The sequence below is a fragment of the Anabrus simplex genome, chromosome 1 (genome assembly GCF_040414725.1).
Source record: "Anabrus simplex isolate iqAnaSimp1 chromosome 1, ASM4041472v1, whole genome shotgun sequence".
Lineage (NCBI taxonomy): Eukaryota > Metazoa > Arthropoda > Insecta > Orthoptera > Tettigoniidae > Anabrus > Anabrus simplex.
Window position 1 is genome coordinate 914,367,485 of NC_090265.1, and position 20,477 is coordinate 914,387,961.

At 39.6% G+C, this 20,477-nt stretch overlaps 1 protein-coding gene across 4 annotated transcripts in view; it reads right to left on the reverse strand.

Annotated features, from left to right (window-relative positions):
* The window catches only part of LOC136857743 (quinone oxidoreductase-like protein 2 homolog), a 64,045-nt gene extending 52,949 nt beyond the window's left edge, over positions 1-11,096 (reverse strand). Inside the window, exons 1-2 of one of the 4 annotated variants that reach the window (XM_067136636.2) lie at positions 11,007-11,096; positions 10,580-10,703 (exon numbers count right to left, since the gene is read on the reverse strand). Coding sequence is in view for 1 of the 4 variants with exons in the window: in XM_067136634.2 (XP_066992735.2) it covers positions 9,985-10,179 (195 nt within the window). In the remaining 3 variants the exon portion in view is untranslated. Of the gene's footprint in view, positions 1-9,984; positions 10,302-10,579; positions 10,704-11,006 lie in introns of those variants that run through there. The other 3 variants (XM_067136637.2, XM_067136634.2, XM_067136635.2) reach the window with 3 other exon arrangements.
* Positions 11,097-20,477: the final 9,381 nt, after the last annotated feature.

The window sequence follows — 20,477 nt, forward strand, 5'->3', positions numbered from 1 at the left end:
ATTTATAATTATATTACATGAAAATAGAGCAGACAGCAGCATTTTAAAAAGAATTATCAAGAAGTAAATGATATCCAGAATTATTGCACCACTGGAATTATTTTTAATCTGTTTTCGCAGCTACACTGTCAGACTCAATAGCTTTGTAAGGTTCTCTAAATACAATAATGAACTGTACTCTGGCACTAGACTATGCACAACTCATATGAAATAAATATAAATAAAAAGCAAAATATCACAGACTAATCACAAAATCTCCAGATACAAAATACCTAGAAAGCTGAAATTTGAAACACAGGTTGATCTTGTGCCCTACACGTGTACTACGAATGGCTTTTCCAAAATTAATTTTCTGCCCTAGATTTAAACCCTTTGGCACACCAGCATAGGCATAAGCAAAATATTGTATAATTCACAGGACAAATTTGAAACTGCACACGTTAGCAATCAGTAGAGATAGCTAGCAGCATAAACCTGAAGTGCATTGCTATCTGCTGGGAGAAATCTAAACAAAAATTTTAACAACAATGTTCACAAGAAATGTATTCAAAGAACTGTCTTTTTATGAAAATTACAACATGTAACATAGTTTTGTTTAATGATATTTTATTTACAAAGCCAGAATGCTTTTATTAAACATATTGAACATACATGTTCTTCTTAAGCAAATAAAACGCAATATGTTTACCAATCCAACACACTGAAATACCAGAGGTGCCAACCTGCAAAGGTGGTTGTCTGTAGTGGCATGGTCTTCTGCAGATAAGAGAAGGTTATGTTAAACCAAAGAAAAAAGTGTGAAAATACACACACTATTACTGTCACTTTTTGTGGTAAAGAACACAACAGTATCTTTCGTTGCCCTTCGATGCATCCATGCTCTTAATGGTTTTCTTTTTTTCATAGCATGGACAGTCATCGGGTTCTCCATGTTTAATTGAAAAAGCACATTTGCACGTTCCATAGAACAAGTGTTTCGGTGAAATTTAGAATGTCCTAGGCAAGAAAACTTTTCTGTGTACTGCTTTCGGTAATAGTGATTCGCTAAAGATTGTCTTTTTCCACAATCACATGGGTCTTCATTGTTCTTACAATTACACAACTTCCTATTACTTTAGTTCATGTTGTTCTTAACTTTACCAAAATAAATGCTTGGACTAAACATAAATTTGCAGCAAAAACATGCAACAAAAGTTATACTCAGCGCAGGCAACTTATCACTAAATCACAGATAAACAGAAACCTAGCATATATGCTAGGAATTTAAAAGATGTTACGCCCGTTGTTCAAGGAGCAAATGCCACTATTTCATCATTTTTCATGAACTGATTTCTAACACCACGTCTCCAAAGTATGACATTTTTTCATGTTCGCTGGAGAAATGGAGAATTTATGAAGAGCATTATGATTTCATGAAATCCGTGATAATCAGTACCACTTCTGTATTGCTGCTGTATATGAGAGAAAATCATAGAAACTATGGAAAATCCGTAGTACTTGGCAACTCTGAAATAGGCACACAAGATGAGTTGCCACACATCCTTTGCTTCTGCTAATAAATTCCTTCTCTGGTAAGCCATGTTGTGCCTTTGGATGCAACCCAAGATGTAATATAAACGCTTCTTCCCTTATTATTAGCCAGGCCCCCACCTAGCGGTGAGGATAGGAATTGTGCCGGCTGCCAAAGCCTGTCGCACTCCTCTAGGGTAATGATTAATGAATGACAGACGAAGTGAAATGATTTATTACAAGTTATAAATCTCATTTTCCAACCGTATTGGAGTTCAAAGTATCAAATTATTATAATTAATGAACCACCTTTCCAATACACAAAATCCTTATATTTAGGATGAAACTATTTAATCACAAATTGGACATGTTTCACTCAACTTTGTGAGCATCATCAGCAATAGTTAACATAAATCATTGGTGGGTCAGGGCCCTGATCCTGGTGTATATCACAAAAGAATGTCTAATATACATTGATAAAATTATATAAATTTAACACTTTAAAAATAATCAATAAGATTATTTATGTCTATTAAAACAAAAAAATTTTATCATTCAGATTGTTTAAAATGTAAAATGAAATGGATGGCTTAATTGTTAAAAATAGTATATGGTAATTAGATGTTCTTAAAAATCGTTGTCCAACATATCTACGCTCGATTATATTAAGACTGTTTATGATAAAATAAGTTTTTCAAATCAGGGTGAGTTCTTATTATAGACTATGTTGCTGTTTTTTAAGAATAAACATGATGAGAAACGCTAAAATCGCACATGATGGTTGAAAAACGAGTTCACTGGTGATAAAATGTCGTCTAGATCGGCGTAATTTAGCCTTTATGGGACTCCTTGCGTTGTAATTTCTGCCATTATTTTATGCAGTAATATGTTGAAATTGTTCTTCTGACGGAAAAAATGCTGATCTATTATATGAAATTGATCGAATGTATCCCGTGTGTGAACTGGTCCCTTGCTTATTTACTTAGGTTTGACGGTCAAACCTAAGTAAATAACCAAGGGACGACATTTTATCACCAGTGATATAATAGATCAGCATTTTTTCGTTAGAAGAACAATTTCAACATATTACTGCATAAAATAATGGCAGAAATTACAACGCAAGGAGTCCCATAAAGGCTAAATTACGCCGATCTAGACGACATTTTATCACCAGTGAACTCGTTTTTCAACCATCATGTGCGATTTTAGCGTTTCTCATCATGTTTATTCTTAAAAAACCCACCAATGATTTATGTTAACTATTGCTGATGATGCTCACAAAGTTGAGTGAAACATGTCCAATTTGTGATTAAATAGTTTCATCCTAAATATAAGGATTTTGTGTATTGGAAAGGTGGTTCATTAATTATAATAATTTGATAATTTGATAAAGTGAAATGATATCGGAGAGTGTTCCTGGAATTAAATATGACAGGGAAAACCGGAGTACCCAGAGAAAAACCTGTTCCGCCTCCACTTTGTCCAGCACAAATCTTGCATGGAGTAACCGGGATTTGAACCACGGAACCCAGCGCTGAGAGGCCAGCACGCTGCCACCTGCGCCACGGAGGCTACAAATATCTTAAATACTACTATTTATTTGCAAGTCCATAGTTGCCACCAATCTGACACTATCCATATATAATTAATTATAATACTACAATTTGCAGGGTGAAGCCGATTATGCAAGTTTATAGGAACGTTTCGAGACCACCTTGATTATCAATATCCTGCAAAAAATCTTTCAAATATCTTGTGCTTTTTCTGCCTCAGGTGCATGTTCATTTTCCAGAAAGACAAGTAAACATTATTATCAACAACTTCATTCCTCAGTCATTTCATATGTACCATCTTCAATGCTGCACATAAAATATATAAACCGTCTTATGATAGGAAATGTCATGATGGTGAAATCACTTACTTTTGATTCTGTACTCTTTTTCCTCCTCTTGTCTGCTACTTCATTTTCATTTGCCTCATGCTCCTCTACATCATGATTACATACAGCGAGTGTAAAAAGTATTCATACAACCCTGCATATTTTAGAAAACAATGAATTTTTCATACGTTTAGCTAGGTTATTGGATTGAAAGAAAAAATGATTCATGCAGTATTCAAATACCTTTATTTGTTCCATAAAACAAAACATTGTCATTAACTTGTAAAAAAAAAAACATTTTTGTTTTGGACTTGCAGAAAATATTCACACGACCCTCATTTTCGCTAGTAAAATCAGCCCTCCAATCCCTGCTAATGATGTTTTGCACGCTACTGTGGCTCGGACGTATCCTATTCACTCATTTCGACTCAGATGTTCACAGGACACCGTTTGAGTGCATTCAGACGTTATCAGAATGGGGCGAAAGAGTCTGGAAACTACTCCCAGCAAACAAAAAGTTATCATCCGGCTTCACAACAAGACATGGTCACTCGAAAGGACCGCAGAAGCAGTTGGGAAGCCTAAATCAACTGTGCAGTCAATCATCGACTGCTTTTCCGAGACAAAAAGATACAATAAGCCTAGAACTGGCCATCCCTGGGCCCTGATCCAGGCAGACAAGCAGTTCACTGTCCGAGAAGTGAAGAAAAATCTGTGATCCAGTGCTCCAAAAATTGCTGCTGAGCTGGGACAGCGAGGTGCTAGTGTGAGCGAGTCAACAGTGCGTAACACCCTTCGTCAAATGGACTTCCACAGGCGTCGCCGACGTAAGAAGTTCTATGTGAACAAGGTTAATCGTCTTAAACAGCTATGCTTTGCCACGGAGCACTGAAACACAGGTCTGCAGGTCTTCAACAGGACTGTCAGGACTGATGAGAACAAGTACAACATTTTCGGGCTAGACGGGAACCTCCAATTGTGGCGGCAACCAAACACCGAGCTACAACAGCGGAACCTGATTCCTACTGTGAAACATTAGGGCGGTTCAGTGATGGTATGGGGGTGTGTATGAGTGCTAAAGGAGTGGAATCTTCATTTCATTGAAGGCAAGATAGACCAGCGAATGTACATCAATATTTTGAAGCAAAACTTACCTGCCAGTGTTTATAAAATGGGACTGGGAAGTGATTATCTTTTTCAACAGGACAATGATCCAAAATACCCAGCTCTGGCTGTTGTACAACACTCCCAAATGCTTGGAAACCCCTCCCCAGCCCCCTGACCTAAAACCAATTGAGCATTTATGGCACTATCTTGCAACAAAAATGAGGTCTACGTAGATGCATTTCAAACAGATTTATAAAATGCTCTCAAGGGGTAATGGGAGAAAATACCCCCTTCCCACTGTACTAATTTAGTAAAATCAATGCCCAATCGCATCCAAGCTGTCATAACCGCCAAGGGCAATCCCACAAAATATCGATTTCAACGGACTGATGGAGAAATGTACAGAAGACAGGAGTCATAGGAATACTTTTTGTCGGTCCCAAAAGAGATATTATTTGCTTCTTACCTTTTTACAAGTTTGTGACAATGTTTTGTTTTTATATTATTTATGGAATGAATAAAGGTATTTGAATACTAAATGACTGATTTTTTTCAATCCATAAACCTACCTAAACGTATGAAAACTTCTTTTTTTTCTAAAATAGGCAGAGTCATACGAATACTTTTTACACGCACTGTAATATTCAGGTAGAAAGCATGGTAAATATATATATTTAAACGCCATAAATAATTATGTTATTGAGTAAATCATCCTTAATATTGACTGTATATTTCTTTAACACTTGGAACTCATGTAAATTAAATTTGTTTGGATAATTCAAATATTTTGTCTATCACTACTGTTTGAATTGTGTAGGAGTACTGGACTGTTTTTTACAAATTAAGACTGTAACACAATTTTATACATTTTTTAAACACTTAAAAAAAATTTTACACTCAACATAGTAATTTAATTCACTCACTGGTACATACATTCCGTTCTTACATGCAAAATAAATCAGTGATCTGATTCACCTGACCAACGATATAATTTAAATTATAGGTGAAATTTTGAACAAACTATAAATTAATTTGTGGATGTAATATCATCAAAATAATATAGTATAAGTTTCAAATTTACATTGTGATTTAACTGCAGTGAATGGAATATAGTTTTAGAATTCCTGATTTTTCAATCAGATTCACTGCACTTACAGAACTTTGCATAGGCTATGCTTAACTTTAAGTAAAATCAGCAGAAAGTTCACAGTCATAAGATGAATGACGATTGTTGAAAGTTCAAAATTATTTAAATACCTTAAATTCCAAGGACTAAAGAGTTAGCGCATTATTTTTATAAAGATACTAGTGGACCTGAGCTGCTCCACAGTATTCGTTATAAATAGGCCAAGGAACATGTCTTAAATTTAAAATTGCTCCATCCACTGCCCGGGTACTTTGAACTTTTAGGATTTGTGTTACCTGTTACTGATTTCTGTATTGTGATGCTGATTGATAATTTATGACTATTTCTTTTATAATTTGCTTTTCATTGTATGGGTCTGTCACCAGTCAGACTAGAAAAGCCCAAAACTTGTTGAAAGTTCAAAATTATTTCAATACCTTAAATTCTAACAACTAGTACTGATCCCAGTCATTCTAGACATTTTCTTTGTCACCCCTCATGACCCGCTTACTGATGGAGACTGAAAATGGATTTAAACGGCATGCGGAATGTCACAATCCACCTCAGAGACCCCAAAAAGTATGGATTTGACACTAATATTGATAGTTTTCAATTATTTTTACCTGTCACTCCCTCCCAACCCCTTCAGTAGGCTTTGTCAAGACTAATTGTTAGCGAAGAGAAAGGCAGAAGTATTTATACTCAGCAGTCGACTGCTCAATGAAAGTGTTGCCCTCTAGGGTAATGCACGCTTCTTCTTGCCCTTTTAGCGATACGACATGGCACAGCAACTTGAAGCACCACAGACAACAGCATCAGTTCTGGCCATGAAAGCCTAAAAAGCACTGTAATCCTGAGAGCAGCCACTAGACCTCATTGGGACATGATAAAAAGCAATGAGAATGGTGACAGGTTAATTAAATGGATGAACATAACTATGCTTTGGTGTTTGATGCTAGAGACCAAGGGACATTTCACTCAGCTCAGTGAAATCGAAATTACTCTCCCGATCTGTTTTGTGTCACACAGCCTAATGACTTCAGCTCCTCCAATCCGAATACAAGTACAGGTACTGACTAATGTCCCTCGTAATTAGCCCAGCACAGACCTATAATTTACAACATTGGTATCTAGATTCCCGAAATAAGATCAACACCTAAGCCTAGCTGGAATTTTCAGAGAGCTGATTGGGATATGTAGGGTACTCCAAGTACACAGATGCTAATATAAGGTGGGTGCAATGAACTTCTGAGAGATTGGTTTGTTGGTTTAATGAAGTCTGCTGCCAAAAGAAGCACCCTCAAGAATGCTTTACAAAGATTATGTACTGGGATGGAGTGAGGAAACATCTCACTGTAGCAGGTTTGAACAAGATAGCAGCCATGAAAAGGCACTAGAACTGTTGAAATGCTTGGATCTAGACTGTTGAAAATCAATTTCACCCACTCAGGCAGGAAAGCATGGTCTCTCATCTAAAAGCTGGATTCTACATCAACATCTCAGAGAAAATATGCCTGTATCAATGTAGAAACCATAGTTTCTTGTTCCCATATCCAGGAGAGTTAAACACAAAAGGTTCACCAGGCTGATATGATCAGAAGTTAGGAAGTTAGAAAGGGACATTCGGCCACACCCCTATTATCCACAACCATTCTCCCTGGAAGAAGTACAAAATGAGCTGGATTCTCTACACAGTGATAAAGCAGTAGGATTTAATGGGATGTATCCAGAACTTCTCAAGAACTATAGTCCAGCAACCAAACAATTGCTGCCTCCTTCAGTAATATATTCAAGTCAGGATGTCTGAGACAAGAAGACCAAAACCATAGCATTATTGAAGCTAGGAAAGGATCCAAGCCTACCTCAAATAGCTAGAAAGGCTTACAAAAAAACAGGATAGCTCCTGATGTTGAGCTTCTCATCCCAGTAGAACAAGCTGAAATCAATCCGAAGCAAGACTGTTCCGATCAAATCCTTACCTTAACTTCTTACCGCAAGACTGGCTTTGAGAAAAAATTACAAAATTTCTGTCTTCTCAGACCTTTCAGCGGGCTATGATACTGCCTGGAGAGAAGGGCTTCTGCTTAAACTTATCAAAAATCCTTTACTGTAATTGAAAACACGCTACCAACAGGCTATTCCAGGTCTTCACCAAAAATATCAGGAGCAGGTTCCATTAACTAAACAACAGACAACTGAAAGGTTCAGTTTTATCCCCAACGCTTTCTAACCAGCGTACCAATGATCTGCCCGAAACCACATCCCGGAAATTCATCTATGCTGATGATATAAATCTCACTGACCACAATGCCACCTTCAGTGAAGCAGAGGATATACTGGTTGAAGACTTTCAGAAGATGGACAATGATAAACTTGATGTTGCTCTCACCAGCACGCACAGCTCGCATCACTCCAGCAGGTACCCCTGTGTAATGCTCATTTATTGCTACAGACATACTTAGTTTGTTGGAATTTCTAGCAACTGAGAGCATTAGGGTACATTTAACTTTTCACAGTTGGTTTCTTTATTGCATAAGGGGTTAGGAAACTTATCACTGGATTATTTTCAGAGTGAGGTGTACGAGACTGGACTTCATTAGGGTGTGTGTATTAATTTGTTCCCATTTGGGCAGTGTTGTCTCATCTCAATTGATAGAAAAGCATCTTTCAAATTATGGTACAAACTATGGTGTGTAAATGGTAGGCCTATATAGCAGACGTGCCAGCTAATACCATGTAATTACTGCATTTAGAGCATTCAATAAAAGCTTAAAATAGTGCTGTAACACTTAACAACACACAAGTCATTTCTCAAAGTGAAAACTTCGGACTCCTAGTGAATTTAGAATTAAAATATGGAAATCTGCACACTGTAAGTAAATGTGTGGAATAATACACAGCAGATATCCCAGGGCTCTCGAAGCAGTGAAGGTTCAAAACCTCCTTTGTTAATGACTTTATAACTTTCATTTTGTATTTGGGTAGATAGGCTATTGTTTGTATGTCTGGCCAGGAGTAATCCTATGGGAATGAAGTAGACCATACAGCCAGCTACTCATGACCAAGCGTCAGGCAGCGGAAACTATCCCGACACGCTGGGGAGACCAAGTCTTGAACGCAGGAGTCTCTTCAGTGGAAGGATTGTGGACCCTTCGTGGAGGAAATGCCACTTAAATTCAAAAAAATTCTCTTTAGGGATATGGGTGAAGTCCACACCAGCAGTGATGGCAGAGAAGACTACTTTGATACAGTAAAGCTGGTGTAAGTAGCAACCTTGCTTGCTCCAGGGGACATAAATATGGAGGGCTGGGTAACAGTTAAGTCCAGATCAGTCGTCAGTGGTTCCACGGGACAGAATCACGAAGGCAAGGAGAAACCACCTGATTATCTTGTCATGAGCACATCATAAAGAATCAAACAAACTATAATGTTGTGCCAGGCAATATGAGTAGTGAAAGTTGACTTAAAGATGATTAAAGTTCATCAAGATTTATACTATAATGAAGTCAAAATTATACTGAGTTGATAGATGGAAAGTAGAAAGAGAAGATAATTTGAAGATAATTGTATGAAAATTTTGTATGAAAGTTATGGCACAGCCAAGACATACAGCAGATAATGGAGCATGAACGGCGTGAAAATGAGTATCCAAAAGGATGTCATAGTATGTAGGCTATGTATGTATGTATGTATGTATGTATGTATGTATGTATGTATGTAGAGAGTACTCAGCCCAAACGCTGGTTGGATCCTCATCAGCTTACATAAATGACCTAGGTGTCAATGAAGAGGCATACGAGGGAAATGACAAGCGAGGTATTATAGTTTCCTGTTGTTCTCCTCACTGAGATAGAAGTTACTACTACATACAGTCTGCCAAACCCACTGAAACTCATGCATCAACAGACTCTCTGAGCAACATTTCTACACCATTTATAACAGGGACTGGCTACATAAGGAACAACATTACTAACATCACTCATACCCCAATCACCATTCGCATTGTCAAAGCCAAGGACGAGACTGTGGCAGGTCAATGAAAATAACAAATTTGTTCTAGCCTATACAAAAGACACCGTGTACTGAAAACACTTGGCCTCGCCAATACAGGCATATGTGTATTAAAAAATAACACGGTAGTGTTAATTTACTTTTAATATTCCTTTTGTAACTTCTGTCATGTAGGCTAAACATCATACGCTAATAATAATACTCCTTACTGACAGAATGTACAATAGTTCTATTTGGGAGAAGAAATAGAGACGATACCCCAAACGAAACAGGATTTATAGGTTACCTCCGAATAGTATAGCTAATGGCTATGTTATAGCAACTACAGTAGCTATATAATCACTCTACAAACCTCATCTTTCTGGAGTTTCTTTGCAGCTTTTACCTCTTCAATTTTCAAAGGCTGTTTAAGATCATGCAGAACGGCAGCCTTTATGGAAGCAAATCGACAGAAACATCCTGTGAGTAAATTGCTTGGAGTCTGAGAAGGAGCTTTGAATGTGAGCAAACAATAGCCCCACAGTTTTCTCCTAAATACTCCTGCCATGAGTCAAGTTTAGGAAGGAAACAGTTTGCCGGATGTTCAACTTGGATACTTGGTTCAGCTTGAAAACATGAAAACTCTGCCGACCGCAGATCGAATTTTCACGAACTTCATTCGTCAGCATAGCCAATATTAACAAGCGTAAAGAACATTTCAAAGTATTATTATATTTCATATTATTAATGATAAAAGTAGGATATATGTACATTAGAATATTTTAAAATCAGCAATCATCATTATGGTCCCACGTAAGAAAAATACAAAATAATGATATTAAATGATAACTTAACGATTACAATTTTTCAATATTGGCATCCTTGACTACTTTCCAGCGATCGACCAGAAACACAACAGAAACGTGATGTAATCGACTTGAATGGTACAATTTCTGGAGTCCACTTACAGAGGGCCCTCCTCTCTACAGCTTGACGATGTTGCCATGTTCACAGGCTACGTTCATCCATTATAATATAAATGCGGAAGTTTATTAAGAATGGCAAGCACGCCAGTCCTCTGTCAGCTGGTTACTGGAAGTAAGTGAAAATGTGCAGTAATTACAAACAAATAGAAGATAAAGTGTGTGTTTACTATTCACAAGAAACATTTCAATACCGCTGTGTGAAGTAAGTATTTATCAAAATCATATGTACATTTTACTGTGATCATTTACTGGTAGTGAAATTCTGTCTCATATTTACTGGATTTTCTAATAGTATTTGCCGAAAAACTGATTGCAATACGAGATCAAGTTGTATGTTTCTTTCACAATTATCGTGTAATTAGACATGAAGATGTGTCATTCATTGATGAACTTCTCATGATTGACTTACGTGCCATGCTTGAATGTTTTCGATCAGTGACCTGAATTTATTGGCCTTGTCGCTCGTCGTCAGTTGATGATGATAATCTGCCTGTCATCATGAGTCAGTTATTCGTTCTGGACTTCGTACGGGGGGGGATTTGTACTGATTGATCAGAAGTACGTGTTTTCGTCGTAGCCATTGGTAATCACTGTGTTAAATTGTGTCAATTCTTTATTGCCAGTTGTTATTATTATTATTTGTTTTGCAATCAACTGTAATAAGAAACATGTCCTCGATAAAAGAAGGTTTAGTAATATGAATATCAGTATATTATTTATGCGAACGGCTGCATACCGTATGTCTAATGTCATGCATTTACCAAGGGAGATGTTCGATAAGTTTCCAACTTATTTGAAATTATTTGAGAAAAGACTAGAGAAACGACTGACAGGTAATCTGCCACCTGGACGACAGCCCGAAATGCAGGGCAGTTGTGGTTGATTAGTATGAGATCCATTTTTCGAATTTATTTCTGCATCTGAATGTTAGGGACAATGTTGAAAAATCACCTGTCATTTCACATCACCAATATAAATCTGTAGATTTAGTATGTATATTCTAAAAGAATTATCAACAGGAGAACCGAGCGAGTTGACCGTGCGGTTAGGGTCGCGTAGCTGAGAGCTTGCATTGGGGAGATGGCGGGTTCGAATCCGTGGTTTCCCATTTTCACACCAGGAAAATGCCGGGGCTGTACCTTAAGTAAGTCCACGGTCGCTACCATCCCAAACCTAGCCTCTTCACATCCTTTCTTGTCCTAAAACCTTTGATGTGCTGGTGTGTTCTATGGTGCCCATGCTTAAAAGTGACAGTAGGCATGTGAAATTTAATTTTAAAGTAAGGAGAAAAGGTAGTGGGTTTATTAGAAACTAGCTGATGTACCCGTGCTTCGCTACGGGGTTCTCAGAAAGACTGACTTGGTGGTTTTCCTAACTGAATTCAGCATAGGTCAATACAAAAACGTCAGTAGGAATGTAGCGATTGAAAGCAATGTTATCAAAAATACTCCATCAAATGAAAAACTGCACACTTTCTCACTTTCAACGAACAGTACTACGGTGCCGATCTAACAGTCCAAAGTTCCAGAACTGGAATAACCACGTCGCAGACTGCCGTGAACACTCCTCTGTCATTATTCCGTTAAATATGCACACTACTCATTCCAATCTGTGCCTCCGAGTAGGGATTGAATAGCTCGAATGCTATGATGAACCAGTGTGTTACGTACCAGTAATATCAGAAAATGTATGAAACAGAGGAATGGCATGCCAAAGAAGAAAGTTATCTGACTCCCCAGCTACTTCCCGCCAATATACAGGCAGGCTGTTACACTCGGTACGACCAGGCGAGTTGTCCATGTGGTTAGGGGCGCGCAGCTGTGAGCTTGCATCCGGGAGATAGTGGATTCGAACCCCACTGCCGGCATCCCTGAAGATGGTATTCCGTGGTTTCCCATTTTCACACCAGGCTGTACTTTAATTAAAGCCAAGGCCGCTTCCTTCACACCCCTATTCCTTTCCTATCCCATCGTCGCCATAAGACCTACCTGTGTCGGTGCGACGTAAAGCAAATTTAAAAACCTCGGTACTCTGCAGTAATCCTATCTATCGGGGATAAATGGAAACAGAAGACAAAAAGCACATCACAACAAACAATGGCCAATGTAATGTTATTGTTGATAAAGTTTATGAGCTTTCTATATTGCAGGCCTTCACATTAGTTTTCTTTCGACTCTGTGATATTAGGGCGTCTTACAAAAGTATTTATATCGTAGACTGTAGTTCCTTATTCTCACACTTTACATACCGATTTTCACTAAATTCTGCTTACCCATTTTCTCGTGACTCGGCGCTGATATGGACTTAGTAACAAAAATCCAAATTCATGAATATTTCTGTGATTGTATGCGGTACAGTAACAATGTATAAGACATAAGTGCTCGGAAATTTAATAATAAAATCTTACATAACTACTACTAACTTACGACATAGCTAAAGTTATGCTAGTTATGTGGTATTTATCGATACGACCATTGATAACATAAATAACTTTTTTGAGAATTAAATTTCAGGCCTTCCCTTAAACTACCAATTCACTCAGTGTGAATAAAATTATTAATGGCCTAGATTATAGCGACTTATTCCCCGACTATGCGTACCCATTTTCGTGAAGATACGACCACTAATATAATAAATATTTGAGAATTAAACTTTAGGCCTTCCCCTAAACTACCAATTTTTCTCAGTAAACTGCCATTTCACTTAGCGTGAATACAATTATTTATGGCTTAGATTATATCGACTTATTACGCCGACTTTGCATACCGATTTTCATTAAGACACGACCACTAATAACATAAATATTTGAGAATTAAATTTCAGGCCTTCCCCTAAACTACCATTTCGCTCGGCGTGAATAAAATAATGTATAGCCTAGATTGTAGTGGTTCATCACCCGACTTTACATACCGATTTTCATTAAATTATCTTCAGCCGTTTTCTCGTGATCCGTGTACATACATGCACACAGGCAGAAATTACGGAATAGTAGAAAATGCATTTTCTTGTTACTGTGGTGGACATGATCGATACAGAAATACCATTCTTTTCAAATTCTGAGCAATGTACAGAAAAAACTCTTATTTTATATATATAGATAAGTCGCAAGAACATATTAACAGAAGGTGCTGTTATGTGTACCGCATTTAAAGAGTTTGTAGGGGCTGTTTATTATAGGGGCTAAAGCACTGATGTTAAGAACATTGTAAGCAATTAGTTTCTTGTGCGTGCTCATGTTTAACCTGCAGTGGTGCCGAACGAATGTGCCCCAGGCAGCCTAAAAGTATAACTTGGCCCCACGGCAAATCATCTTTGACAACGCTGTGTTATGATAAGATATCACAGGGCATAGGTACAGAATTATGAGCAGCAGAAAGGAACTGACCACGGACCACCCTCCCAGGAGTGAATTCCGGCTCAGGTTGCCAGATCACTGGCCCTTGGTCTAGCTGAGGACACTGACTAGCCTGCCAAAGCTCAGGTTTGAATTAGGCATGAATGGTATAGGTCAGGGTCAGCCAACTGCGTGTACGTGTGATGTCAGGTAACACGTCACACACTCTGCACGGGCAGCGAAACGAAGTACTTGGTACTGTAACTGAGAAGTGAAGGCTAGAGGGGCGAGGGGAAACACAACGTCATTCCTAGGGGGAGGCCCAAGGGCTGCAGGTAGTACAATGCGGTTATGTGTAGTACATATTTCTCTCCACATAATTTATTAACGTAACTTTGTTATGAAGAAGCATAAAAGCTATAAATCAGCTTTATTTCTACATATACAAACTAAACTTGATTCTTCCGATGAATCTTCGGGACTTATATTGAACACAAAATTGCGGTGTTTTACAATATCACCCACTGTAAAAATGGTGCTAATAGTAACAAAAAGCACAGTTTTACAACAAAAATAGTGCAGAGAGCAATCTGTAAACTCAAAACATACGTTTTACCTCATGATATCGATACTCAGTTACCATTCGTGGGTTTCCTTGATTTTTGTAGTCTTGTTTCGTTGACCAGTTTTGCAATATTTGTAGTTAATTTTTGAGGAAATACTAAGTTTAAGAGCACGCTTCAAATCTTGACCTGACAACTGGCTTCTCTGTTTTGGTTTTGTTGATTTAAAATAGAAAAGATTCGTTCACAGACATACGGTGAACCGAAAATACTCTACATTCTCGCTGCAAACTTACGCAGTCGGAGAAACCTTTTTAAAAAAAAAAAATATTATGAGCCCAACTACTCCAGAATTGCGCCCTACCATAGAAGGTGCACCATCTGTTGCTATTGAAACAAGTTTTTTCTATGGAAATGAAGCATTTTCAACAACACTTACAATGCAGTTGAAAATGCCGATGCATTTCGTGGTATACTTCATAGGCACTAAATCCAGTGTTTCCTCCCAAATTGTAAAGTTTTTGTCAACCCCTCGTATGAAAACGGCTAGCTGGGCCGTGTCAGAAATATCTGTGCCCTCGTCAATTGCTAAGGAGTATGCCCGGAAGCTTTTTGTCAGTTCTAATAATTGTACGTGGACATCATCAGATAGGTCTTGAATTTTTGTCGACACTGTGTGCGCGGACAAGCTGGTAGCTTCTAACTCTTGAATTATATTTAGTGAAAACTCCTCACCTGCTTGAATTAAACATTCCTTTACTAATTCACCACCACTGAACGGTTTAAGTTTCTTTGCAATTAAATATTTAAAAAAACTCGTGTCCTCATCGCGAGGTGGTGCAGCTCTTTTCAGGCACACCCCCATTGGAGTTGAGCTGCATGTACCATTTCAACCACATACCAGTCCTCCTGTAATTCTAAATTTCTGGCAGTACCGGGAATCGAACCCGGGCCCCCGAGGACGGCAGCTAATAACACTAAATCGTTGCGCTACGGAGGTGGACTGCAATTAAAAATGAAATTTTATAACTCAGTCGAACTGCTGACTTACACATCGAATGCTCGACATAGTTATTTAATTTACCTTTTAGTTCTGTAATTACACGTACCCTTTCCTCGCCTTGATACTGATCATAATCTGCAGCGTGATACAAACTGTAGTGGCGTTGAAAATTATATATTTTTACATACTGTAGCACTTTTCTACAAACTAAACATTTAGCTCTAGCAGTCCTATCATTTTCAACAAATAAACATAGATCTTCCCATAAAGATAAAAAATTGGAGGCGTAGATAGCTTCTCGCACCGTGATGTGCCCGGTTCGTCCATACTTATGTACTGTACTGTACTGTACTGTACCACTCACACCATATGGCTGGGGATATTGATAGGTATGTCAAAATCATAAAAAACCTTTATTCGGAATTTGATCCTAGATTTAACAATTTGGAGTATCTGGAAACTTATATTCAACTTTTAACCACGCCATTTTCAGTTGTTGCAGATAACGTTGATCTAGACCTACAATTAGAGTTATTAGATTTACAGTGTGATAGAGAACTAAGAGATCAATTTGTAAACAAGAAGGATTTGTGTGGCTTTTTGTGAAAAGTGTTTATAAAAACCGTAGCCACCAGCATGTATGGCACTTCACGTGTTTACTACAAAGCGAGGCTGTCTCTTCGTGTCACTCTACGACAGCGGCTCCCCATCTTCTGCGCTCTTACGTCACATGGGCTCTCCGACGTCACACGGTCTCTCTTACATCACACGCCAGCCAGTTGGCCGACCCTGGTATATGTACTCGAAAACTAAAACCAGGTACAATATTAGTTTTCTTTTTTTTTCCTGGGATGTGATAAAATCTGGAGTAAACAACTACTTACCGTACTACGACTTGAACCTGGATTCCGTGGAGTAGAATTAATTGTATGATGGTAGTGGTGATTGTCGTTTTAAGAGGAAGTACAACTAGGTAACCATCCTCTCTGAGTGAAAACAATAATGAAAATAAATTTATAACTATTTATTAAACGGAGAAATTTGGAAACTAATTTTGTTACGCTGAAAAGGACACTGAAAACTTGAAATTTAGAACCCCTTGATTAATCCACTCACACATATAAAGCGAATGACGAGGTCAGCAGAAATCCCGTCATCGGCTAGTATGAATTCGGAGTGTCTCCTGCGAGGGAATTGAGCCTAGTGTAGACGCTCACCTACCTCTGAGCAATTGCGGAGTGAGGACCCTAGCTGGGAGCCGGAGCTCGTCGGTGTTTGTCCGCGCATCAAACGGTTTCGCTCATCGAATTTCACTGTAAACGTGGTCCCCATAGCAGCGCGAGGGATGAATCAAGAACAGTGCTTGCAGCTCATCGAGCTCTACAAAAATCGAGATTTTATGTGGAATCCGAAAAACAAAAAAAATTTCAATCACAATAAAAGGGAAGATGCGTGGAAGGAAATTAGTTTTCAACTAAACTTTCCTATTTCTACAGTGAAAGGGAAGATGAAAGCGCTACTGGGATCATATCGAAGCGAAAGATCGAAAGAAAATAAGAGCAGAGTCACTGGATCTGGTAATCAATTACTATTGGTTTATACTGCAAAATTGTGTCATTTCATGACGTTTTTGAACCTACCCGTACCTATTTTGAAGCATTATTGGGCCATTGTGAAGAACACACACTGACCGACACGAAAAACGCAACACTTCAATTTCTTGCAAAAACTGAAATTTATTTTAACTTCATGACACTTTTATGACACTAATCTACTGTATGGTGATGAAACATTGTAGTACGGTCCCATGTAGGTGTCTAACAATGAAAAAGACGATTATAAACAAATTAACTCATAAAGGTAATACACAGCTGCAGCGGCTGGAGGGACAAAACAAGTTTCCATGTTGGCTGCAAAACCAGAACTGAAGCTTTCAGACTTGTCGGAGGCGGCTCGCCACACTCGCGCTATTTTTCGCTTTGAATTGCGCTCTGTTACTCGAAGCGAGTAAGTTTCGCCCGAGCGACTTTCGGGAGGGAGTTTCGCTAGTGTAAACGCAGCTTTAGGCCAGAGAGACCGGCGCACACTGTGATGATGTGGGCCACAAGAACACACTGGCGGATCTTCCCTCTTCAGAGGGAAAAGAATGTGTAGATCTTCCATGACCTATCCTCAGCCTACGTAAAACGCCTCTCCGTGAAGGCCGGAAAGAGGACCGCCACACGGCAGTTGTCTACTTATTCGCTCTCTCAGCTTGTTGGAAGTTCGGATAGTTAGATGGGGGGTGAGGATGATATGTAGATAGATACAATACAAGGGCATCAAAAATACATAAACACCTCTTGGTATTGTTTACAGTCTACGAAAGGTTACATGCAAGGGTGTTTCGGGTCGATGATGATACGGCAAACGATAATTACATCAGGAAGGTGATGTGTGATTAGATAGTTTATTGCTTCCATCATCAAGTACAGGAAATGTATACTAGGTATTGTTAGTATTAACGCAAACAATCTACAGACAACATCTCAGCCATAATGCTTGAGTCATTAGAAAAATTAATTTAACTACCTAGTATACTAGAAAGAGTATGCATTATAACATGCAAAAGCAAACAGAAACCTATTTCCTTAACTAAGAAATTGTATTCTGTGTGTAATCATTGTATCCAAAGTGATAATTTTTTTAAAGGTACAATATAAGCTTAAGATATTGTAGGCCTATATAGTTAGATGTACACTGACTTGGCAAATGTCATGGGATAGTCACCTAATAGCGTGTGGGGCCTCCTCTGGCCTTGCGAACTGCAGTGAGACGCCGTGGAAGTGAGTCGACAAGTCCCTGGTAATCCTCTGGACGCAGCGGACACCAAATCGTTTGCAGAGCGGCCGCCAATGCTGGTCTGTTCGTGGGTGCAGGATCCATGGCACGGAGCCTGCGTTCCAGGACATCCGACATATGCTCGATAGGGTTCATATCGGGGCTCCTGGGTGACCATGACAGTCGTTGGACCTCCGGTGCATGTTCCTGGAACCATTCCCGAGCGACGTGGGAGCGATGTGGCGGCGCGTTATCATCTTGAAACACCGCAGAACCGTCTGGGCGCTGAAAGGCCAAAAATGGGTGGAGATGGTCTCCGAGCAGCTCAAGATGCCCCGCACCATTCAAAGTCTCTTCCTGAACAACTAGGGGACCCATTCCATACCAGGAAAATGCATCCCAGACCATGACATCAGCGCCCTGGACCACACCTTCTAAGCAGGCGGGAGCCATCGCTTCATGTGTTCTGCGCCATACGCGGTGCCTCCCATCGGCATGGTGCAGTTGAAATCGTGATTCGTCCGACCATATCACGTTACGCCATTGTTCCATTGCCCATCCCTGGTGACTGGTGACAAATGCGCGTCGTTTTGCTCGATGACGTTGAGTTAACAGTGACACCCGTGTGCGGCGCCGGCTCCCATACCCCATAGAACCCATGTTCCTACGGATTGTCCACTGGGAGACGTGTCTAGCACGGCCTGTGTTGAATTGAGCCGTGATTTGTTGCACGGTTGCCCGTCTGTCACTATTGACAATTCTCATTAACTCTTTTTTTATACATTTCTTCATTGAATAAATCGGTCACGGTCATCGAGGGTGGCTGGACGGTCGGTCGTTCGTCTGTGTTGGACGGTGACACCCGCATTCAACCATTCACGATACACGCTGGATCCGGTTGATCGTGTGAAGCCGAATTCCCGCACCATTTCCGAAATCGCACTTCCCATCCGTCGGGTACCGACCACCATACCCCGTTCGAACGGTGTCAGCTCACGACGACGTTCTATGTTACACCTGTCACATGCTCAGCCACTGCTCACAAGGTCTCCTATACAATTGCCGCTGGCACAGGGGGCGTGTGGTGCGCAGACAACACACCTGCGCATCAGTGTTCCGCTATCCCATGACATTTGTTCAGTCAGTGTGTAAGTACATTTTAACACACAAACCTACACTCTTCAAACATTATGAATACTTTTTTCCCGCCTGGTGACCATGATCGCTAAAACGTCAAGTCTATATGATCTGTGATCTGACACCGCAGTTAGCCCCGTTGATCGAAACAATTTTAATTATCAGAATATTGGCCTGCAGGGTAGAAAAGGTGATAAAACAATTTATAATCTCTAGACTGCGTATCAAAAGCCTGGCTTCAGTTCCAAACCTCTCTGCAATGTTCATGTGGAGTGAGGACAGATTTAACAGATGAAGTTTACCAGCACTATCCCAGGTAAATACACTGGGAATCGGACTTAAAGCATGATGTGAGTAATAGTCAGGTGCATAAAAGCGAACTTAGGAGCGAAGACGAATACCAAACCTACGCCAGCTACACAGGAGAAGTTGAAGATGGGAGAGGGGAGTGTTGATGGTGATTTGTCTGTCGGATGAGAACATTGAGCCTTGAGTAGACCCGTTGATGCTATTCGACAGGAATAGATAGCGTGCATACACTGGGTTTCACCCTCTCCCTTATTACATGTCATTCATTTCATCTATATCTTCTGAGTTTGGCGTCAGGAAGCACACCCGGTCGTAAAAACTCGCTACGGAAGATTCATCTCACGTCATACCCGATCCCATAGAGAAATGGGACAAGGTTTGGACACACACATAGATTTGATTTATGCTTTTCTCAATAACTCTTTTTTAATACATTTCTTCATTGAATAAATCGTTTCGGAAGTGCCGTGAAGGAATTCATGGAAGTTCCTATATGGTTTTAGTTTTCGGCGAGTTGGTCGTGCGGTTAGGGGCGCACAGCTGTGAGCTTGCATCCGGGAGATAGTGGATTCGAGCCCCACTGTCGGCAGCCCTGAATATGGTTTTCTGTGGTTTCCCATTTTTACACCGAGGCCCACGGCCGCTTCCTTCCCACTCCTGGACCTTTCCTATCCCAAGGTCGCCATAAGACCTATCTGTGTCGGTGCGACGTAA